Genomic DNA, 24,362 nt, shown 5'->3' on the forward strand with positions numbered 1-24,362 from the left:
GCTCAGCAGCCCATGGAAGCATCTCTCAAATAGAAAACAAATCTTAGAGATTCAGAAAATTTGAAATAACTCTGTGTATCCTATTTAGCCACAATACAATAAACTTAAAATAGACAGCAAATAAATCTCTAGTAAATACACAGCCTCATGGTGGAGATTAAACAGTGCATTGCTGAGTGACAAATGCATCAAAGTAGAAACCAAGAAAGAAATGAAACAATTTCTGTAATTAAAAATAAAACATAACAAAACCTTGGATATATTAAAAACAGTCCCGAGAAGGAAATTTATAAGCCACCTACATTAAAAAATCAGAGCACAAATAAATGACGTAGCCAGGAGTGGTGGTGGCACATGCCTGTAATACCAGCACTTGGGAGGCAGAGACAGAGGCAGAGGCAGGCCAATTTCTGTGAGTTCAAGTCCAGCGTGTGAGTCCAGGACAGCCAAGGCTACACAGAGAAACCTTGTCTCCAAAAACCAAAACCAAAATCAAGACCAACAAAAATCCCCCATGAATATAAGAAATAAAACAAAGACTAGATGAGTCTAGGAGCTGGTTCTTTGAGAAGATAAAGAAGATTGAGAGACCCTTGACCCAACTAACCAAAAGAAAAAGGATTACTCAGATTAACAGTCAGATATAAGCAGTGAAACTTTACAACAGACACCAAAGAAATACAGAATATCATATTTCTTAAAGAGGAATACTTTAAAAATGTATATACTCTATTAAGTTAGAAGAATCTAAAAGTAGGTGAGTATCTAGATTCATCCAGAACACCAGAGTTAAACCAAGAAGAGATCAGTGTTTTAATAGATCCATAACAAATGAGGAAATTTCTTAATAATAATAATAATAATAAGCCTTCCAACTAACAGAGGCCCAGGCCCAGATGGCTTCACAGCAGAATTCTGTCAGGCTTTTCCCGATTTACAGTCAGTGCTTAGTCCATGTGCGCCCTGATGCAGCTGGAGGCCGAGAGAGTACTTTAGAGAGTTGTGGGCCACCATGTAACTGGGTGCTGAACATGGGAACTGCCTGCTGCTAGAGCAGTAAACGCTGTTCACTGCTCAGCCGTCTCTCCAGCTGCTGCAACCAGTGCTTCTCAAATTCTTATAAAAGAAAACAAATAAGCAAATAAAAAAGCCAAAAACAGAAGGAGCACTTCCAAACTGCTCTATGAAACCAGTAAAACTAGTACCAAAACCAGGTAAAGATGCAGCAAAAAAAGAGAAAACTTTAAGCCAGTTTCCCTGATGACGAGAGGTGTAAAAATCCTGAATAAAATACTTGGATGCAGAATACATATACATATATGTATATACAAGCATATGCATATGTGTGCGCATGCCTATGTGCGTGCGTGTGTATGTATCCAACATGCTTCATGATCAAAGTTCTAGAGAGAAAGACTAGAGGGGACATGGCTCAACGTAATAAAGACTATACGTGACATACCCATAACCAGCACCATCCTGAATGGAGAAAAACTTGGAATCAGTCCCATTAAAATCAGGGTGAGAGAGAGGACTGTCCACTGTCTCCACCCCCTTTCAGCAGTGCTTTTAGTGCTGTTTAAGACGACAAGAGAATTAAAGGAACACAAATAGGAAAAGGCAAATTATCTGTTAGCAAATGATGTATTATAAAGAGATTTCAGAAATTCTAATTTCTAGAAATGTCAACATTTTAGCAAAGTTGGCAGGATGCAAAATCATAATATAAAAGGCTTTTTATATACCAGCAACAAACACTCTGAGAGATTATGGAAACACTCCATTAATAATAGCTTTAAAAATATGTAGGAGTAAACCTAACCAAAGAGGCTTCTACAATGAAAAATTTAACTCTGGAGAAAGATCACGAAAAAACACTGGAAGATTGGTAGAGCTGCTGTGCTCATGGGTTTGTAGGACTGATACTGTGAGCATGACCACACTGCCGAAGGGATGCATAGATTCAGTGCAGCCCCAAGCAAAATCCCCCAAAGAAGAGACACCAGTGACAGAAGGGTCAGCACACCAGGTTTCGTGCTGTATTACGGAGCCATAATAGTATAAACTGCATGGTCCTGGCACAGAACACACATGTCAGCCATTGCAACAAGACAGACCAAACATGAGTACATCATACTCATCTCATATTTATAATTATATAATTATAAATTGTGAGTGATTATAGCCATCTCATATTTTACAAAGATACCCAACGTTACACTAAAGAGAACACAGTATCTTCAACAAATGGTGCTGTGAATACTGGATATCTCCATGTAGAAGAATGAAATTAGGCCTGCACAAAAATCAATTCTAAATGGATCAAAGAGTCAAATATGAAACCTCAAATGCTGAAGCTGCTGAAAGAACACTATATACAAAAGAACTTTGTGAATATGACTTTGTTTAGGAATTAAGGCCTTGACAAATGCAACCTTATAAAATTAAAAGCCTCTATATAGCAAAAGAAAAGATTGAAAAGTGAGAGAATCTTTGCCAATTGCACATCTGATAAGACTATTAATGGTCTGAATATATAAAGAACTAAAAATCAAGGAAACAATCCAATTTTAAAAATGGGTCATGGATATGAACAAAATAAATAAAATGCCTAAGAAATATTGTAATAGAAATGTAAAAGTGTGCTAGTCTTTAGTAGTTATAGAAATGTAAATTAAAACTACTTTGGCAGTTGATTTTACCCCAGTGGCTCCAATCAGGAAAACAGTTGACAAGTGTTATGGAGAAGGGAGCCCTCGTTGACTGTTGGTGGGATTGCACCCTGGCTAGGAAGTCAATGTGTCATCGATCAGGAGCCCCAGCTGTGCCACTCTTTGGGAGATACCGAAGGCTCTGTTCACACCACAGATAGGTGCTCAGCTGTGTTCCTTGCCACCCTGTTCATAATGGCTAGCAAGTGGAAACAACCTTTTCACTGATGAATGGATGATGAAAATGTGGTACATATACACAATGGAATTCTCTTTAGCTCTAAAGAAAAATGAGACCATGAAATTTGCAGATAAATGGATAGCAGTAGAAAGTATTATCCCAAATAAGGTAATCTAGTTCCTGACAGACAGATACTGTATGTTCTCTCTGGTTGTGGGTCCTCCTTTCTAATCGTTACCTAAGAAATCAGGAAAGTGAAAAGAGACCGCGGTCAGGGGGAGTGTAGAAGGATCTCTGGGGAGAGGTGTGTGTTAGGTCACAGGGGAAAGTAGGGAAAATGTGTGGAGGCCTTTACCTGGTGAGGGGCTAGGGAGGCCGATACACAGAGCAAGATGGGATAAGTAATCCTAAGGATGGTTGAAAAATCAATAGGGAAACATTTTATGTTTACTTAAAAATGCAAAGTGTATGTGATACATATTCAAGGAGTTTAAAGGAGGTTATACCGCTTAGTTGTAATGCTGCCCCCAAAAGCCACAGATGATATCGGCTACTTTTCTGTTGCTGTGATTAAATGCTATGCCCAAGACAACTTTTAGAAGAAAGAGATTAATTGGGCTTATGGTTCCAGAGGGATAAGACTCCATTGTGGCAGCAAGCAACAGGCATCTCAGCCAAGAACAAGAAGCATTGTAGGTGGGGCCTTTTATCTTGAAGCCCACCCCAATGACATACTTCCTCCAGAAGGTCACACCAACCTAAATGTTCCAAAAAGCGCTACTACCTAGGGACCAAGTGTTCAAAGGTCCAAGGCTGTGAGGAACATTTCTCACTCAAACTGCCTTATTATTTAACAAAGACCCCAGTGGTGGAAACCTCATTTTACGTTATTGGTTAGGAAAGTTACAAGTGACTTCCAAAGTGAAATCGTTTATTGCTGCTGCCCCTACTTGCCTTCTAGAACTTGAAGGTAAGACCCTGTTGCTGAAGATACAGTGCACTTACAGCACAAGGCTTGTTGGAGTTGAGCTGGCACCAACTTCCTACACAGCATCTGAAGGCGCTATGCAAGCTACTAAGGGAGAAAAGCCATTAACATTTCTGTTCAGCTGAGAAAACTGTGAACCACAAGAATGATCACACGGCAAACTATGTTCAGGGGAACAATAGTGGCACTTATATTTTGGGGGCAATGAACAACAGTCTAATTGAACTTAAGGCTTGTTCAGTAGGAGATACTGTACTGGTACTGTCAACCTAGCCAACTACCCGTGCCTGGTGAGGTCATGGTCCTAAAGGAGAGCCTGCAACTGCCATTTTTCTGAAGCAGTGTGATTCCCAACTGCTTTCTAAATACCTACCCTTGTATTTACAGAGACTATAGCTCTCACCTCAAATCAAGGAACTTCTCTCTGCAGCGGACAGTCCATTCCAGAAATCCACAACTGGTAAAAATGTGGAGACTGACTGTCCTTGGTACCGTTCTCAGTTGAGCTGAGCTCAACTCAGCTGAGCACAGCTCATCCTCCAAGGCTCAGGCAGCCTCATGGAAGAGGAGGTGGCAAGCTTTTCAGAGGACTAGAAGGTTTTCTGTGAGATAGTGTCTTCTCTGTGTGACAGGGAAGTGTACGTTTGAAAGCTTAACAGCAGTTTGCCTCAACAAGACCTGCACCATGACACCTCCAGTTCACATTCCAGTGTAGACGAGGAAAATCATACAAGGCTCCATCTCCAGATGAAGAGCTACAGGCAATTAATGGCTGCTGGCAGGGAGAATCAGTCTTCTCCAGGAACAAGCCTCCTGGTAGGTTATCTAACCCCAAGTGGCTCTTAACCCTTAAGCATATTAAATGAGACCAGCAACACTAACCTAACTCATCAGGTTATATTTACACATCCACCCATCAGAAATTGAAGAGGTCATGAGGTTGTAAGGGAGTTGGAGGGCAGACAGTGGGAGTTGTATGAAATTGCTTAAAAAAAAAAAAAACGAAAACAAAGCCACAAACTTAAAAAGCCAAGTCAAATCGAATAGAAATAACTTTAAAACAACAACAAAGCCAGGTTTGATGGTACACTGCCTCCAGTCATAGCGCTTGGGAGACAGGTGTCATGATCTCTGTGAGTCTGATACCAGCCTAGGCTTCATAGCGAGTTTCAGGCCAGCCAGGGGTACACAGTCAGACTCTGGCTTCAGACATGAAGTCCGTTCTTCTGTGCTGCTGCGTGCCCATGGCATGGATGGGTAAGCGCTTTGCCTCCATCAGCTGCACGTGCATGGAGTGCTGCTCCAGGCCCGGGTCTGCTGCTGTGTGCACCGTTTCTAGGCTAATGCTCTCCTGTCTTGAGTAACCGCAGGTGCAGGGAACGTTGGGGTCATCAAGGAATGGCCAAACTATTTTTCAATGTGATGGTGTTAGTTTTTATTGTCAAGCATAGTGTATGAAGGTCTGGCTCCTTCATGTTCTGTTGTATTTTTAATTTTTAAATAATACATAACAGTTTCTTAAGAGGGATTAATAAATACATGTGTCAGTGTACCTGCTCATACTTGCCCCTTTTTATAGCTCTTAATACTTTGTTTTTCAGTGTGTTTATTGCTGGCTTCCAGGAATACACCAAGCCAATGATTGACCACCTGGTTTCCGTGAAAATCAACCATTGGGATGGGTAGGTTTTGTGCTATTGTGACTCTGAAAATTCCTTTTTTTCCCCCAATGGGAGAAGTTTAAATCGAGCTTATAAGTTCATTAGTCTATTTTCCCATCATAGAAAAACTATTTTAAAACAATTATTTCTGAGAAGTAATGAAAATTTCAGTTTCTATGTGTTGCATGCTTGTTACTAGTCTAGCCATCTAGTTTCACTTCTGGAGCTGTCAGGCAAGTCCAACATGTAATTGCTCCAGAATACCCACGTCAACGTCTAATAGGGAAGCTACAGCCTGAAGACGGGCAGTCTAGGCACCTGCAATAGCCTGGTCTTCCTGGTAGGTTGATTTGATTCTATTCTGATTCTGTTCTGCTTGGCCTCCCTAGGTATTTTATATGTTGTAACTTAAGAGTCAAGCACACATTTTGTTTATTTGTTTTTGTTTTTTCGAGACAGAGTTTCTCTGTGTAGCCCTGGCTGTCCTGGAACTCACTCCATAGACCGTGCTGGCCTGGAACTCACAGAGATCCGCCTGTCTCTGCCTTCCAAGTGCTGCAATTAAAGGCTTGTGCCACCACTGTCCAGCCAGCTGAGCAGACTTTAATGGTAGCTTTCATAGTTACAGTGGATGGGGTCATCTTGGTATTTCATAGGTGGTTCAGTGTGTCTTCAAAGAGGAAAGGCAAGTGTGTGACTCAGAGGAAAGCAGTGACAGTGTTTTGCTACCGTCTCTAGGCAGGCCTGGTCAGTCACTGCAGTATAATCATGGTGTCCCTTCTAAATCCCAGAGTCTTAAGTGGGTCTTTGTAGTCCACTGGGGACTGTGTTCAGCTACAAAACAAATGCTGAGACTCACAGCCAAACATTGGGCGATGTGTAGGGAGTCTTGTGGAAAAGTGTGAGGAAAGAGAAAAGGACCTGGAGGTGACAGGAGCTCCACAAGAAAACCAAGAGAGCCAACTAACCAGGGCTTGCTGAGACTGAAGCACCAACCAAGGACCATGCAGGAACTGGACCTAGGCCCCCTACACAGATGTAGCAGATGGCCAGCTTGGGCCTTATGTGGGTCCTCTAGTAAGGGAAGTGGGGACTCCATCACGCTCAGACTCACTTGCCAGCTTTTTGATCACTTCCCCCTGAGGAGACTGTCTTGCCTGCTCACAGGGGAAGAGGCCAGGTGCAGTCCTATGCAACTTGATGAGCTGGGCTGGATGAGAAAGGGAGCTCCCTGTTTCTAAGGAAAAGGGAGGGGGTTACAACAAGGATGTAAAGTGAATAGACATTGTAAATATGCAGTTCATGAGTTAGACTAAGGTTTTGAACTTTTGAAGTCTCTGACTGATTTTCAGTTCTTCCCTGTGCTTTGAGTTAGGCTTTCTGTTTAGCTGCGTGTACGCCTGTAAGTTTTCATGTCCCTGGTGTATCTGTCACTATGCAATGCTCCTCTTTGTTTCATAGATTTTTCCAGTGTGACACGGTTGTGAAATGTGCGCATGGGCTGTCAGCCTTTTCTCCAAAGGGACAGACACTCAGGGCCGTAGGCCTCTGTCTCATCTTGTATTATTCTTTCTTACTTTTTAAAAGATTAGTTTTAATTAACAAAATAAGAAAATAGTGAAGACATTTGCAAAGTTAGGCCTAAATTGGGATTTTAGTTATGAAAAATGTTCATGATTAATTTATGCCAATTGTGATTGAATTTATATCTACAGAAAGTATGTTTATAGTTATATATTGTGCCAGTATGCAAAATTATTTTCAACAAGCCAGTAAATAATGTTCAGTGTTTAAAACTATAAAAAAATACACTAATGTCTCAGTAGCACAAACTGCATACTAAAATTTTATGCTTTTCTTTTAAATATGAAACCCAATTAACAACACAAATGAAAGTTTTTAAGTAATCTTTTCAATGTATTATTTTGCATGCTATTTTCCACATAAATAATATAATAATATATCTTAACTAATCAATGTAAAATATTGTACAGTAGATTTTCCACTACTAGCCCTTTTCAAAAGAAAAAAGGACACTTTGCAAATAATGCACACTATTGCTTGAGGAAGGATAAAATACATCACTCATACAGAATGAGTTTTTATGGTAAAGTATTTTACCCTAAGTATTCATAAAGACTAGTCAAGTGCAGTAGTGAGAAGGGGGAAAGTGTAGAACAGGAGTTCAATCTGTAACTGACTGTGAACTCCCTCACTACCTTTGGACTATTCTTTCTCTAACTTAGAGCCAACAAAAGAAACCTTTGGCAGTCTTTGACACGCTGCCTACACTCTGTAATTTGTGTTATCACAAGTGTCAGAATTCTTTTCCTTTTTAGTTAAATAAGACTCTGTTGTCCGTGTCGATCACGTTTGGCTCATCTGCTCATCTCCTGATAGATGCCTGGGTGCTTCTGTCTCAAGGCTGCCGTGCAGAGTGCTGGTGTGAGTGTCATGTGCACATCAGTCCTTACTGACAGCCGCTGTTGCTTCCCAGGGCCATCCGAGAGCTGTCGGCAAAGGCGCTGCACAACCTGACCCCACAAGCCCCCGAGTACATGGCCGCTCACGGTAGGCGTGCAGCACGCGCCCCTCCCCCGGGCATGCGCAGCCGAAAGCTGTGCTGGGCTCCTAGTGGACGAAGATGTCCTGTGTCTGTTGCTGAAGAGAAAGCCATGGGCTAAGTCAGGGTAGAGCGTGAAGACAAGCGCAGCGTTTTTGTCCAAGGCGGCTTCAGGTGGCCTCAGGCGTGGGCACCGTCCGCACACTGAGGAGTCTGTGGTCGCACTGCGTATGGAAGAGTGATGGTGAATTCTAGGGGCTCTGTTGAGTTTTTGGTGCCTCTAAATTGGTTTGTACCTAGAATTTAGAACCCATTTAGCCGTTTCATCCCTGAAAGTCAGAGGTGGAAGGTTTTGCTCTCTTTGGGAAGCAATGATGAGTGGAAGTTCTTCACCTCTCGTGAACGCGTGGGCTTTGCTCTACCTGCCACTTCCCAGCAGGCAGAGGTGCAGATGGGAAAACCTGCAGGCGTGCCCTCTTCCTCAGCTGGCCCTCATTGGGCATCCGGGGACCTGGCTGTGCATACGGATTCATAAGCTGTGTCCTGTCACATTGCTTGCTTGCTCAGGAGGGAGCTCTGCCCACCAGAGACAGTGGTCATGACCCTGACGGAGGTGACTTTCAGAGGAAATGCTTGTGAGTAATGTGTTGTTCCGTGTGTCTGTCAACCCAACCCCTGCAGTGTTCCCAGCTCTGTTGTCAATGACGCTGAGTCCAGATCTGCACACACGACACGGCGCCATCCTCGCCTGTGCGGAGGTCACCTATGCCCTGCACAGACTGGCTGCACGGAGTGACAGGTAGGCGGTGTGGCCTTCGAAGCCGGTCGTAATGGTGATTGTGGTGTGGGAGCAGCTTGACTGCGCTGATGTTGGCCGTTGGTGTTTTATGTCGAGGGGGTCAGTGGTTGGGGCTACTCCCCTCTTTCAGGGCAGGGCTGCTGCTTGGCAGTCACAAGGCTTCGGGGACACCTCTGCTATCTGCTGTCTCCTCTTCCTCCCAAGAATATGACCCAGACAAGAGCCATGACACCTGTTGAGAGGTGGCCCTGAGCAGTTCACTTGTCCCTCTGTAAGTGAGTGTGTCTGTGTGCATGTGATGTGTGCCCTTATGTGCCACAGAACACACGCAGAGGTCACAGGGAACACTGGACGTCTTCCTCATGCTCCGCCTCGCTTGACACAGTGTCTTGCTGCCAGGGAGCTGGCTGCCCTGTGAGTTTCGGCTGCTTCTCCGGTCTGTACCTCCCATCTGCCTGGGATTACAAACAAATGCACTCCTGTGTCTGGAGCTCTAAGCTCAGTGTATTTGACTTGTGGGGTAAGGTATTTTCTTGATCAGTCTTCTCCTTGGCCCCCATTTGTCACGTTAATAATTTAAATTACTTGAGCGAGGCAGCAGTGGCACATACCTTTAACCTAGCACTTGGGTGGCAGAGGCAGATCTCAAAGTTCCAAGATAGTCAGGGATACACAGAGAAACCCTGTGGGGCAGGGGGAAAGAGAAGATAAATTCGGGAGTTTGCCTTGAGTGCTTCTCCTCATTGGCAGCATCTGTAATATAACTACAGAGCGAAGGTAGAGACCATGCACAGTGGATCTTGCCAGAGCTGTGTCGTTTTCCTGTGCCACTGTGCAGAGTTGCCTCCTCAAAGGTAAGGCCTTGGTGCTAGGCGTAATCTGCCCTTCCCTTCAAGCTTGAAACCCGGACTTAGGTCATTTCCTGTTGAGTTGTGGCTTCCTTGCTCAGGTGACAGCAGTTGGGTACGTGGCCTTCATTTCTGCCTCTCAGTCCCAAGGAATATTGGTTGTCCCTGGGCCCCAGAATGCAGCTCACATTCTGTGTGGGTGGAACGAGACCTACTGTTGGTGACCTTGCTGCATTTGGTTGCAGTGAAAGGCACATGCACCATGGCATTCCTCAGCAGTGTGTTGCGATGGTGCAGGACATCTGAGACCCGGTCCCAAGCTGGTGGCTCTTTCTGTGGCCTCAGGGTGTTAGGCAGTACGTGGTTCTGCTCAACAGCCTGAGCTTTTAGGCCCCAGGGCACTAGGACTCTGTATGGGCGTGCCCAGCACCCAGCAGACTAGGTCTCTCAGGGAGCTGGAGTTAGTACCACAGCTCTGCCCAGCAAGAAGTGGACAGTGGGCCCCCAGGGTGCTGTGGCTGTGCATGGTTCACAGGTGATCGCAGATCCGTAAGGAATGACATTGCATAGCTCTGCCTAGGGCATGCCATAGCTCAGAAGAAAGCAGATGTTAAGTGTGAACCGTGCTTTACCCTATGGTTACCATGTGAGTCAGGCAAGGTAGAACTCCCTGGGGAAGTCTTACGTGCTGGGTTGAGGATAGCAGCAGCCTTTCTAAGGAGGCCCCCTGGAGGGCGTTTACCTCTTCCACACTGTCAGCAGGAGCCTGACGTTCAGTAAGGGCACTTCTGTCTTGATCACAAGCTTGTGTCTGTCTTCGGCAAATTGACAGAGCATAAAGGTAGCACTCTCAAATGCCTACCTGTGTACCCAACACAGATTGTGCGTGCACGCGTGTGCGTGCAGATGTACCTGTCCATGTGTGTATGTGTGGAAGCCTGAGATTGGCATTGGATAGGTTACCTTCCCTGGTTGCTCTCTGTGTTAGTATTTGCTTATATTTTAAATTATATTTAGGGGCTAGAGACATGGCTCAGTGGTAAAGAACACTAGCAAAAGACCCAGGTTCAGTCCCAGCACCCAGATGATGGCTCACAAACTTTTGTAACTCCAGTTTTAGGGACGCTAATACCTTCTTCTGGATTCCATGGGCATCAGTCATTCATATGGTACATATACACATACAAGCTGGTAAAAACGCTCATACATATAAAAAAATGTTGAAATTACACTTACTTATTTTAGAGAGGGAGAAGCAGAAACATGAGTTTGCTGTGATGCACCTGTGGAAGTCAGAGTACAACTTGAGGGAATCATTTCTCGCCTGGGACCTTGTGGGTCCCAGCGGTTGAACTCAAGATATTGGGCTTGGCAGCAAGTGTCTGCACCCACTGAGCCATCTCCGCAGCTCCCAACACAGCTTTATTTAAGGCAGAAGTGGGACATCTTCAGATTGTGGGAGCATGAACAGACGCTATCTTTCTGAGCCTGTGTACTTTTTCTGGGAACTTGGCTCCAGCTTAACCCTTATTAACTCAGAGTCATGTCTCACCTTCTGCAGGCCTGTCACAGACTATCTGGACGAGAACACAGTGCAGCGCCTGAAGCAGATCCACCAGCAGGTCTGTGTGGCCCACCTGGAAAGAATCACTCATCTTGGGTTGACAAGGGCATGATGGCCCTGTGGGCTTTTCCACCAGCATTACTCCTGTGGGATTTATCTGAAATTGGTAGTTGGGCTAGCCTTTTTCTCTGGGGCCAGAGTCCATCTAGCTGGGTGGGCATTGAGATCTCTGGGTCTCAGTGCAGGCCTTACCAGGAGTTTCCAGCTGAGGGATGGCCATGTGCCCTGTTTGGAGCAGGAAGGCCTTCTGGAGGGGAGGCATCCATGGACAAAGGCCTTTGGTTTCTGCCTGTGCTCCTGGGGCCTGGAATTTAATGCTGAATTTTGCACATTTGGGGGAGGGGTGGCACGAAGAACGCATGTATGGTTCTGGGATTTTGAGATTCTCAAAGCCTTCTATGACATAAAAGAAAAAAGTAATTTACTTCTAAGGAATTAAATGTTTTGTTGTTTCTTGTAAATATTTTTCTATTTCTTACGATTTTCCTCTTTTTATAATAACAAACCGTCTTAGATCATAATGACTATGGTGAAGCTGTTTCGTTAGTTTTACATTTCTTGCTTCAAAGTGGAGCCCAGCATTCTTCCCCAGGGTTGGAAGTGAGGGTGTTCAGGGCAGCAGCCCCACGTGGTGGCTGAGAATATGGAGCCCCTGTGTCCTCTGAGCCAGGGTTTCCTGTTTCTGAGGAGCATGCAGAGCTGCTGCTTTTAATTTTTGTGAGAATTACAGATATGTGTGAAAGGTTTGGTGGAACTGATAAGTGATGTGAATATCGAGCAAGTGTCAGATGTGTTCATAACAATGAACTAAATTACTTATGAGCTTGAAGACAGGAAACACCAGAGCCATTTGGCAGGATTAGTTTATGCCTGAGAGGCCATCAGTGGACCAGGCTGAAAGGGCACCCTCTTTGTTCATGTGTGTGTGCCTCAGTTTTTCAGAGATATGTACCTGAAGAACCTAAGCAAGGCCAGGCACAAAGAGGTGGCCTTTGTCCTACCTTCCTGATTGACTTTCTGGCAACTAAAAGCTCTGCTCTGTCATCCTGCCATCATTCTTGTGTTCATAATAGTCACTATTATATACCTAACAAACTATTTAACCTAAATGACTGACTTTTGATTCTTTAATTTTAGCTTTGTGATCGTCAGCTCTATAGGTAAGCCTACAGAATTAAAACAACTTAGGTGTTTAATGGAAATGTGTGTTGTCTGGAATAGCTTCTTCATTGAAGCACTTGAGTTACATTTGTGTGTGTAAAACATAGGCCATATGCACAAGTGGAAGTCACAGGACAACTTGTAGGCGTTGGTTCTTTTCTTCCATCTGTGGGTTCCAGGGATTGAGACTTGGTGAAAGGAACCTGTACATGCTAAGCTATTTTGCTATCCCTTGCTGTACTGTTAAGTAGCTAATAGCTCACCTTCATAGATCTCACTATTATGTGTTCACCTCAAAGATGTGCAGCTGTCATTCAACCCAGTTGAATTCAAGGGCATGAAGGTTGCAGCTCTTTGGTGTCTTTAGGCTTTTTTGGAAGCTAAAGTCACAGGTCATATCACCCCGTATTTCACTGTGTCCTTGGCAGTTCTGTGACTGAAGGCAGTTGTGTCCTGCCCAGATGAGCAGGTGTTGCCTCCCTGCTCTTGTTGGCTGTTGGCTCTTGGGCCCAGAACTCTTGAGTGCTCTCTCTCTGCAGTCTTCCTTCTTTAGAGGCTGTGCAGGTAGGATAATATGTAAAGCCTTTAGGTCTGGTTTTTTTTTTTTTTTTTTTCTCTCCTAGTGTGTGATTTATCCATACTATTGTGTATATTATTTTCCTGTTTTGTTTTATTTTACACTGGGTCTTACTGTGCCTCACTCTGTTCTTTTAAAAATACTCACTTCAATTTTATGTGCATTGGTGTTTTCTCTGATGTATGTCTGTAGACAACACACACGCAGTGCCCAGGGAGGTCAGGAGGTGTCTGATTTCCTGCACATGGTTTTTAGCTGCTTCGTGGGCACTGGGAATTAAACCTGGATCCTCTGGAAAAGTAGCCAGTGTTTTTGACTATGGAACCATTTTTTCAGGCCTGAGAACTCCTGTTTTTTGTTTTGTTTTTTACTTAAGATAGGGTCTTTTTATGTTGCCTTGGCTGTCCCAGGACTCACTGGGTAGATGCTGGCCTTGGACTTACAGAGATCAATCTGTCTCCTGAGTACTGGTAAGACATACACCACCACACTTGGCCCTGCTCCACTGGCAATTCTCCTGTGCTGGGAGTCTTTCATGCCTGTTTTGTTTGTTTGCTTTTGTTTTTCTGTTCCACAAGAAACAACGTGCATTTTTGGGTGTCATCTCAATTCATGGTACAGTATGGAATGAAACTGCTGGGCATATCAGCATGTGTCTTGGTGTACATGGGGATCCCTTTTCTTGGGTGCCTCAGGAGTGGTTTTGCTGGGTCATGTGGTGGGTGTATATTTTTAAGATCTGCTAGGTTTCTGCTAGGTTTCTTCATAGATCACCCAACCCAACTCTTAGCCCTGTGTCCTAGCCTTTTTCACACCACCATCTTTGTATTCTGCAGTGGTGTACTGTGGTGATACTGTTCCTAGTTTGTTTTGTGTGTGTGATTTACGTGTCCCAGTGACCAGGTGATGCTGAGTGCCCTGTGGTGATGAGCACTACCTGTCTTCCTGGGGAGTGGCCCATTTTGTCCCCCGCCCTTCGAAACAGGGTCTTCTTATGTAGCCTTGGCTACTCTGGAACTCCCAGTGGAGACTAGGCTTGCCTCAGACTCACGGAGATCTTCCTGCCTCCCAAGTGCGTATGCCACCATGTCCAGCCCTCATTCGGTTTCTTAAAAATATTCACTGTCTGTCTTGTTGAGCAGTGAGAGTTCTGTATATTCTGGATTTGGTTCTGTAAGATGCAGGATTTCCCTGGTTTCCTCTCGCTGTTTAATTTCTTGCCGTGTTGTTTCTTTTTTGGTACAGGACTGAGCACTTGCTGTCCTGTACTCTTGAAGTGGGAAGCCTCACCTCCTGTGCACCTTACTGACTCTTTCCCGCCTTTGGGAGCAGGCAGAGATGATGGGTGCAGGCAGTGAGTCGTGCAGTGCCTGCGGTCTTTTGAGGGGCCTCTGGGCCTGTCAGAACTGTCTGTCACATAAGGCTCAGCATCTTAACCACTTCTTTCTGTGAGGACTTTGAAACGTTTTTCTTGCTTGCTTTTGTTATATATAGTCTGCTTCTGAACCTGTGCAGGTTTGAGTAAAAATTCTTTGCTTTTTTTTTTTTTTTCCCCAGCAGTAAAATGAAATGGCTTCCAGAAAACTTACTAAAATAGTTTAATTTGGGGACCTGGAAAGATGGCTCAGCAGTTAAGAGCACTTGCTGCTTTCCTAGAGGACCCAGTTTCAATTCCCAGCATCCATATGGCAGCTTACAACCATCTGTAACTTCAGTTTTGGGGATTTAGTGCCCTTTCATGGCCTCCATGGGCACCAGGCTTGCAAATGGCACTCAGAAATATATGCAGACAAAACACCCATTCATATAAAAATAGTTTTCTGATCCATTTACAGTGTTTGCCTAAGGCTCCGCTGTTGAGGTAGTATGAAGATTAGGAGAACAATGTGGTTTTAGTTGGAGAGCTCGTAAGCCACGGTGTCAGGGTCCCCAGACGGGAGCCTCGGCACCCTGTGTGGATGGCGGTGGCCGTGCTGCAGAGGTCAGTCAGGGTGCTTCTGAGCAGTGTCGGAAGGCACATGTGCTGTCTGTCCTGTAGATTTATTAAGCTCTTTGAATAGTTTACATACGGTGATTATGCTCATCAGTTTTAATTTATAAGATTTGGCAAACTTTGACAGCGGCAGAGCCTGTAACTACCACCCTCGGGTAGACAGACTATCACGGTGCTCTGTCACCTCGGGACCACCCCCTTGGTCTCTGCAGTCCATGCCTTTCCCAGCTTTCTGCTGCTCTAGGTTAAAATGTTTCTTCTGCTCTTTTAACTCTTCGGTTAATTACATTTGTCACGATTTTTTTTTTTACATATGCAAACTCTTAAAAATTTCTTCATTTTCTCTGTCTTTCCTCCACTTTCCCTCCTCCTTCTGCCTTACATTTACTTCCATCCTTTTAGACAATATGAGCATATAGTGCTTGCATTAATGACCTCATGTGTGGATTTTATCAGCTTGAGTATTTCTGTGTTGTTGACTCTTTTAGTTGTGGTCATGTTTTCCTGGTAGTTCTCCATTAAATTTCCATTTTTGGACTTGGTCTGTGTGTGTGTATAAAATTATGATTTTGATTGAATAAGACTACATCAAAGCCTTTGTCCAAAGCAGTGCCAGCCTGCTTCTGATACACAGCTACTATGAGCATCTTGCCATGGCCCTTCCTTCCTGGCTGATGGAGATTGCTCTCAGCCTGAGTAGATCTCAGGCGCGTCCTGCCTTCTTTCTTGTGCTTTCTTCTAGGCTAGAGTCCACCCTGGCACATGTGGCTGAGTGTCAGCCACAGTCCTCACCTGCTCTTCGTACCCATGCTGTAGGCTCTCTGGCCTTGATGGCCTCACCCACTGCCCACCCTTCTCTTTCCAGCCTGTCTTGACAGGACAGCCAGGGTTCTACCTGGGCTTCACCTACATCTGCCCGTGGGAATTTCTGTGGTGATGCTCTGAGGGACTAGAAGCCGCCATGCTGTGCAGGTTTCCAGAGTCTGCATGTATCCCACTTTCTTTTTTTCCCTGGCTTCCTAATTGTTTAATGCAGATTTTGTTCGTGTTTGGCCTAGGAACCAAAGCCTCCCAAGCCAGTGCTGCTTTCTCATTTGAGCGCTTTCCATCTCCTGCTGGTAGCACTACTGGTCAGGTAGCTTCTGGCAGGCAGGAAAGCTGATGGATGAGCATTATTGTACCATGTGAAGATCATCTTGGTATTGTTGTAAAGTGTGGCTAAGCAGCATTTGGGATTTGTTCTGTGTTCTTTGTCGGTGATGACCAACTGTCCTGTGAAAGCCCAAAGGCCAGGAGTCTGCCAGAGGATGGTCTTGTCATAGTGCTTTCTTTTCTTTCTTTCTTTCTTTCTTTCTTTCTTTCTTTCTTTCTTTCTTTCTTTCTTTCTTTCTTTCTTTCTTTCTTTCTCTCTCTCTTTCTCTCCTTCCTTCCTTCCTTCCTTCCTTCCTTCCTTCCTTCCTTCCTTCCTCCCTCCCTCCCTCCCTCCCTCCCTCCCTCCCTCCCTCCCTTCCTTCCTTCCTTCCTTCCTTCCTTCATTCCTCTCTCTTTCCTTCCTTCCTTTCTCTCTCTCTCTCTCTTTCCTTCCTTCCTTTTTTCCCCCCAAAAAAAACGTAGCTCATACTTTTAGGAACGAAATCTCCTATTTAAAACTGTCATAGTTTTTGGTGCCTGAAGTTGTATCTATGGCTTGGTGGGGTGTTTTATGTGTAAAAGATTTTAACTGTCTATTTCCTTTGGTTTTCAGGGGTCTGGGAGGAGAGCTTATGAGACAAGCAGGTAGGTCTGGTGCCATATGCTGCTGTCCTTCATTCCATTAGGGGGAAGCATGTCCTGAGGCCAGGCCAGGCCTCCCAGTAATGGGTGGTAACTGTTCCATTCTGTTGGAGATCCTGCCCTTGGCTTGTCCCGGGAGTCTGTGAACATGCTTTTCTTTCTGCCCATGCTCTAGTATGTTCAATTACTCCATTTCACAGCTCTGGGGCTCTGATCTGTCTTGCATGCCGTAGGATTGGTAGCTGTGGGTGGGTCAGCTGCAGATTTCTTCTTTACACTAAGTGCTGCAGAGCAAGGAGTGCTTGTTTCCCAGATGGTATGTTAGTGTCCATAGGGATTTCACAACGTAGTAACGTGAGATCCCTAGTTAGTTGAATGTGACAGCAAACTCAGGTTCTTGCTGGCTTATCTGAAGGGTATCCCCAGATATCCTGGCCAGTACTGGCCACATTGGTGGCTGAGATTCTGGTTTGGGTGGGTAGCAGGTTTTGGTGTGCTGGTTTGGCCCACATTGAGACTAGTCAGAACTGTCAGTGTCACCCTTGAACTGCCCTGCAAGTCCAGGCAGCAGTTCCAAGTGGGCTCTGGCTGCCCTGGGGGAGAGCCCTCTCCCTGCCCTCATAGCCTGGTCATCTGGAGGCTGTATACAGTCTACACTCAGAGGGTGTGGGTGTTCGGCTGTGGAGGTTACAGGCAGGTCTGCTGTGAGTCCTGCTATTACCCGTGCGGGGGTCAGAGTCTCATGCATGGGTAGTCTTCGAGAGCCTCCGCATTAGGATGGAGAGCTCGCTCTGGCCACAGCTAGAGAGCTTGAGGCTCCTTGGATCGGTTTGAGAGCGGTGCCTGCCGCAGTGCTCTCATGCTTGTTACCTTTGCCACCAAGAGCTGGCTGGCAGTTGACATTCAGAGCAGAGCAGAGGCAACAGTACCTAGAGGCACAGGGGTCCTGACAGGTTGCTCAGTATGTGTCCCAGACTGCCTGTACAAAGGAGTGGCCAGTGCCAAGGAAAACCAGAACTGAGCCCAAGCAGTGTCTGCAGAAGTCTCATACAGGAAGACAAGATCTGTGTGCTAGATGTGCCACGCGGTGGAACCCCTCATCCAGAACTTCCCGAGGAAGGCAGTGAACACATGTATAAAATAGAGAGTACTGAGGCCAGTGGCAGCTAGAGGACTCTGCTGTGCCTGGAGCGGACATGGTGAGGACCCATAGTATCTTGGTCTTGGAGCTACTGGACACATATGTCCTGCCCCTCATAGATCTCAGTTGCTCATAGATTAAGAGCTGTTTTGGAATCAGTGGGTTAGAACTCCCCACACCGGGAAGTGGTTGAAGAAAAGCTGAGTAGGGGGTAAAGCTTTAAGAGCCTTTCTATAGCTGTCCCTGTGGCTCTCAGGTGAGGTTCAGCGGCTCCTGTGCTATCAGGACTTCCTGTGGTAAAGCAATGAGTTTTTCTTTCTGTTCTTTTCTTTTGTTTGTTTGTTTTGAAGCAATACATTCAGATTGAGTGTTTGAAGTCTGTTATCAGTGTACTGGGTAGCAGCTAACCTCACGGTCTGGAGCTGGTTCTCACTGATGTTGCTCCTGGTGATGCTGCCAGCATAGAGGCTTTTCTTGCATCTGAGCTTCCATAAACGGCTGTTTCTATAGGTCTGAGTTACTGGTGGGCTCCTGGTCAGACGGTCATCAGGAGGGCCAGGTTGAGCCACACTTGTGCTGCACCTTTGGAGATTGCCAGCTGAATTCAGGAAAGCGCACTCAGTTTCAGGCACCCACCGCTGAGACGACAGGTCTTTGTTGCCTTCTGTGTCCCTTTCACGCCTCTCAGCTACGCCACGGGGCCTGAGCCCGCAACAGCCACTTTCTTCAGATGTGCAGAGGCACCAGCTCCACTTTGTCTTGCACATGTCAGCTGAGGGGTCTGGGTCTGATGGTTAATGTGGAATGCTGGAACTGCAGCCATACGGCCTCTGGCCAAGATGGGAGTGTGACTTTTCTTAGATCCCTGTTAGCAAAGCAAAACAACAGTAACAACAAATTTCTTACTTTGAAACACCTACTAACTCACGGTAAGTTCCATTAGTAGCAGAGCTATGTGTCTTTGTGAGCTGCTCCCAGTGGTGATGTCTTTTGTAATACCATGCTCTTGGAGCCAGGATGTGGACAGGGTGCCGTCTTGCTCCCTAGACCACAGTATGATTGTCTCACCACTGTCTCATATATAGCTCTGCCCAGCCTGGACCCCACTGCTGTAGGCCCTGCTGGCCTCAGACTTGCCGTGATGCCCCCATCTCCTGGGTGCTAGGGTTACTAGCACTTGCAGACAGCGGGTGGCTCCTGTCACTGTTCATCTGGCGATGACGAACATCTTTTGGAAAGATTCTTTTTGTGTCTGTGTGTATTTGTGTCAGTGGTATGTGCATGTGAGTGTGGAAGAACACAGCAGATCCCTGAAGGTGGAGTTACAGGAAGTTGTAAGCTGTTTGAGACGGGTGCTGAGAACTCCAGTCCTTTGGAAGAGCAGTAAGCATTCCTGTCAGCTGAGCCACCTTTCCAGCCTTTTTAACATCTTCTTATGGCATGGCCTTTTTGTTTCTTTTTCTAAGCTGATAAAATATACTTAAAATTCATATGTAGGACAGACCTCCAAGAAAAGCAATTTTAAAGATAATGAGGACCGCTGGGCACGGTGACACAGGCCTTTCATCCCAGCACTTGGGAGGGAGAGGAAGGTGGATCTCTGTGAGTTTGAGGCCAGCCTGGTCTCCAAAGCAAGTCCAGGACAGCCGGGACTACAATGAAATTCTGTCTTGAAAAACCAAACCAATCAACCAACCAACCAACCAACCAACCAAACAAACAAAAACCCATAGAAATAATGAGGACTTAGATTCCCAGCACTGTAAACATCTCATAAACTGTTCAGAAAAGAGCGCTATTTCCTGGACACAGGGTGACTGTGGAGCGTGGGATTGAATTCACGTCAGAGTGTTCACAGTCTCTGTGAAAGGCTTTTCATTGGATGGATGATATTGCTGCTCTTGGTCATGGGAAAGAATCAAATGTTGTATTCTTGCCTCACACAGAGTCCAAACCATCTTGTGATTCCTTAAAAACTTGAGTTTGAAAAATATAACCAGAAAAATTTCAAAAAGACTTGAAGACATTATTTCTTTAACATGTTACTTGATTTGGAAATTTTCAAATTTGCACAAAGGTAAAGACAAGTGGTATGATAATTCCAGTTGCATCGATGCACAAGTTACTGTTTATTTTTTGGTTTTGCTTTATTATTTAGTTAATTTACTTTATATTCTGATCCAGCTCCCCCTCCTTCCTTTCCTTCCAGTCCCTCCCTTTCACTTTTCCTCCCCCCTTCTCAGAAAAAGGGGGCCTCCTATAGATGTTAACCCACCTTGGCATATCAAGTTGCAGTAGGCGAGGTGTATCTTCTCCTGTTGAGGCTAGACGAGACAACCCAGTTAGGGGAAAGAGATCTAGAGGCAGGCAACAGAGTCAGAGCCAGCCCCTGCTCCTGCTGTTAGGACACCCACATGAAGACCAAGCTGCACATCTGTTACACATGTACAGAGGGCCTGTCTGTCCCATGCATGTTCTCTGCATGAACATAGTTAAGCAAGTGTCCTTGTGGTGTGGTGCACCATCGTCTGGGTATCTAGGATGTGTGGGGTTTGCTGGGTGATTGAAGCTTTAGTAATGTTTCTTTTAGAAATGTGGGTGCCCTTGCATTTGGAGCATAGATGTTCAGAATTGAGGTGTCATCTTGGTGGCTTTTTCCTCTGACAAGTATGAAGTGCCTTTCCCCATCTCTTTTGATTAGTTTTGGTTGAAAGTCTATTTTATTAGATACTAGAATGGCTACTCCAGCTTGCTTCTTGGGTTTGCTTGGAAAACCTTTTTCAGTCCTGTTCTCTGAGGTAATGTCTATCTTTGTTGCTGGGGTGTATTTCTTGTATGCAGCAGAATGTTGGATCCTGTTTAAACATCCATTCTGTTAGCCTGTGTCTTTTTATTGGGGAATTTGTTACATTGATGTTGAGAGATATTAATGCCCAATGATTATTAATGATTATTTGATGTTGGTGGTGATTGTGTGTGTGTGTCCATTCCTTCTTTTGGTTTTGCTGGTGTGGATTTATTTATTTCCTGTATTTTCCTGGGTTCCAGTTTTTCTTCTAGTATCTTCTGTAGGTCTGGATTTGTGGATAGATACTGTTTAAATTTGGTTTTGTCATGGAATATCTTGTTTTCTCCATCTATGTTGATTGAGAAAATTTTGGTGGGTATAGTAGTCAGGGCATCTGTGGTCTCTTGGAGACTGCAAGACATCTGCCCAGGTCCTTCTGGCTTTTAGAGTCTCTGTTGAGAAGGTGGATGTGGTTCTGATTGATCTGCCTTCATATATTACTTGACCTTTTTCCTTTGCAGCTTTTAAAGTTCTCCCTTTATTCTGTACATTTAGTGTTTTGATTATTGTGGATTTTGCATGTTTTCCCCCTTGGTTTCTCTTTCCTCTCAATCTTATGACCTGAGTGGCCTGGGTTCTTGTGACCCGTGAGGCTTCAGATCTTATTGTAGGATGTGTTCACTAGGATTTTTGTGTCCTAAAGTTGCCTCTGAGACCCATATTGCCAGGAGTCCCTGGTGCCTGTGTGGCCTCTGAGAAAGCAGGCAGGGTTGTGGGGCAGGGCATGGGGTGCAGTTTACTGCTGTTGGGCGTGCTTTCAGAGGAGGTGGTGGGCATGGGCTTGGCAGGGAGCAGGGAGTGTCTTCCCTGTTATCCCTGGAGCCAGTAGGCCTCCAGGAATACAGGCGGGGTTGTGGGCAGGAAATGGAGCACAGGTTATGGGGTGCGGTTTACTGCTGTTGGGCGTGTTTTCAGGGGAGTTGGTAGGCAAGGCCTTAGGGCAGGGTCCTGCCTGCTGTCTGTTCTGCTAGTAGGCCTGTGGGAATGCTGGCAGAGTTGTGAGGGGGAAATGGAGCCTACTGTCGATACTTCCCTGCTCCCCAGCACCTGCAGATTTCTGAAGCAGGTCTCATGTCAGCAGAGTTTCTCTGACTGCTAAGATGGTTTGGTTTTGTAGCTTCTGCATTATGCCACCTAGCATAATTAATAGTACTTCCTTAACACAGAAATGAAGCGAAACATGTTGTCGCTGTGTGGAAGAATGTATTATGTAAAAAGTTCATAGACAAAATATAAATACACAGATATGAGTAATAAATATTGGTGCATGTATCTCCCATGTAGTAGAAAGGCTCTTTAAAACGGCAGTTAAAATAGGGATTGGGAGAAGGGATCCAGGGCAGGCCAGATGCCGGTGAACTGGTGGTTGGGAAATGGTAGTTTTGCATCAGTCAGAGTAGTTCAGTTTTCAGGCTTCCCTCATTGAGTGGAAAGCACATGGCGCTGCGATGGGGGCGGGGTTCTGTCCTAGCGACAGAAGTATGTTGGAACGTGACAGAAACAGGCCCGGGTTGTCTCACGGAGGAAAAGTGCTGTGATTCTTTATTGGCATTTGCGGTGTGGGTTTTACCTGGAAGTATGCCCACTGTCTCTTCTGCACCCTGTAAGTTTGCTGGGTTGATGGGCGGTCTTACTCTGGCAGGTGTGTGTACAGCCACCTGCTTTGCATTCAAGAGAATGGTCAGCTTGGTCCATCTGGGAGGAGAGTGAACGGACTGCTTTGTATCCATATTATAGCATTTGCACATCTGTGGAAGAGCTTCTGCAAGGGTGGTTCTGTTGTTGCTAGGCACAGGATCATCTACAAAGGTACCAATGCTTCTAGAGGTCTCTTTCCTGCTGGCCCTCTCCCCATTGTAGCTGTCATGGGCCATGCCTTAGTTTTGACACTTGTGGATCACAAGGTATGGAAAAGATGGGCTTTACTCTGAGGGCCATTAGGGTTCCTGAGCTGCCCCTCAGCTGATTGGATGAGGGTCTACACTATGAACATGTGCTCTTGAGACTGTTGCTCTGGTACCCCAATGTATGAAGCCTGCTGTCATGGATATTCGGGTGGGAAGGAGAGGTGGACTGGATACTTGGTAGTGGACTTAGAAAAAAGATGTCTGTTGAAAGCATCGTGCTCTCATTGGAGGTGACAGTCAAAACGCAACATGTTGAGTGGTCAGCAGGGTGTTAGGGCATGCATTTGCTGTACACTCTCATATAGTTTTTAAAGAATTGCAAACTATCCAGAAGAAAAACCACTAAACCTATTTTCATTTTAGTGTAGTGCATGTGACGAGACCAGCTGGGCTGTTGTAGCAGTGTGAGGAGGAGGAGGAGGGTAAGCAGGCACTGGTGAACAGGGGAACAGGTATGAGGTGGGAGGGCTGAGTGGTCCTTCTGGGGGCATATGAGGGAGCGTACCTAAGTAACGGCTTTGGGGAACAAGTGAGACGGCCCCAAGGAGTAGCCTAGACCCCTGTTTCACTGGGGCAAACCAGGTCTCTCGTGAACTGGTGGCTGGAATACCAATTACGGGTGCGTCAGAGGAGCTCATCTTTCAGGTTGTCTCCCCTGGTGTAAGTTACCTGGTGCGGCTATGCCAGTTGCCCCGTGTGTGAAGGCACTGAGGAGCGAGTGTGAGGAGAGACTGAGTAGTCACCTCGGGCGGGAGGCATAAGGAGAGAGCCTGGCTGTGCCCACCTGTGTCACCTGTGTCTGTTCTCGGTCCTCTTCATTACAATGGAGACTTCATTCCTATCCTGTTGGCTGACATGAGATTCTAGTCTTGTAGATAAACGAAATTGACACTTAAAATTCTTTTCTGCATTGTCATATGATGCTATAATGTGGAAAAGCAAGTGGGAATGGCCAGCACAAGGGAGAGGCAGGTGTGTGCACCTAAGGTTGGGTGGTCAGGACTGCTGATGGACTAGGCAGGGTCTATCTGGCAGAGACTGACGGCTCTGAGCAATGGCTGCTTTTGGCTGGTCTCCCACCAGGCTCCTCCTCTGATGGAGGTTTGCAGATGCTATTGCATCTGACCCAGAACCTTGACCTGTCATCTCTGGGTAATTAAGCCCCATGCCAAACAGTTGTGATCCTACCGGTGGGTGCAGCTGTCATTTTGCGATGTCACAAATCAGCACAACAGCACTAACAGATGGCTGCATGTACTAGAACTGTGGGCTCAAACCCCACTCGGACCTGTCTTGAGAGCAGCTTTATCGCTCTTAATTCTCACCACCTGCAGCGTGGAGCTGCCCTGCACTGTGCTTCCATAGTGACCTTGAGCCCTATGTCTTTTACAACCCTTATGTCTGTCACATGTCCTCCACCCATGGGTCCCTGGTGCCCCTCTGCCCCACACCCGTGGATCTCTGGTGCTGACCAGCTCTGTATCTCGGAACCCCAGGTGCTCACCTACCCTGTACTTGGGTGACCCAAGTACTCACCTCCCTTACACCTCTGGACTTGAGGCCACTTCCTTAACACTTACAGAACCT

The 24,362-nt window shown here is 45.7% G+C and overlaps 1 protein-coding gene across 4 annotated transcripts in view; it reads left to right on the forward strand.

Moving 5' to 3' along the window:
* The window catches only part of Tbcd (tubulin folding cofactor D), a 161,312-nt gene that overhangs the window by 108,551 nt on the left and 28,399 nt on the right, over positions 1 to 24,362 (forward strand). For all 4 annotated transcript variants that reach the window (XM_055592661.1, XM_055592658.1, XM_055592659.1 and 1 more), the window contains 6 exons: positions 5,482 to 5,562; positions 8,039 to 8,112; positions 8,786 to 8,903; positions 11,313 to 11,373; positions 12,513 to 12,535; positions 16,851 to 16,882. In XM_055592661.1, the coding sequence (XP_055448636.1) occupies positions 5,482 to 5,562; positions 8,039 to 8,112; positions 8,786 to 8,903; positions 11,313 to 11,373; positions 12,513 to 12,535; positions 16,851 to 16,882 (389 nt within the window). The remainder of the gene's footprint in view (positions 1 to 5,481; positions 5,563 to 8,038; positions 8,113 to 8,785; positions 8,904 to 11,312; positions 11,374 to 12,512; positions 12,536 to 16,850; positions 16,883 to 24,362) is intronic.

This window comes from Psammomys obesus, unplaced genomic scaffold, assembly GCF_907164565.1.
Source record: "Psammomys obesus unplaced genomic scaffold, mPsaObe1.curated_primary_1811, whole genome shotgun sequence".
In the NCBI taxonomy this organism is placed as follows: Eukaryota; Metazoa; Chordata; class Mammalia; order Rodentia; family Muridae; genus Psammomys; species Psammomys obesus.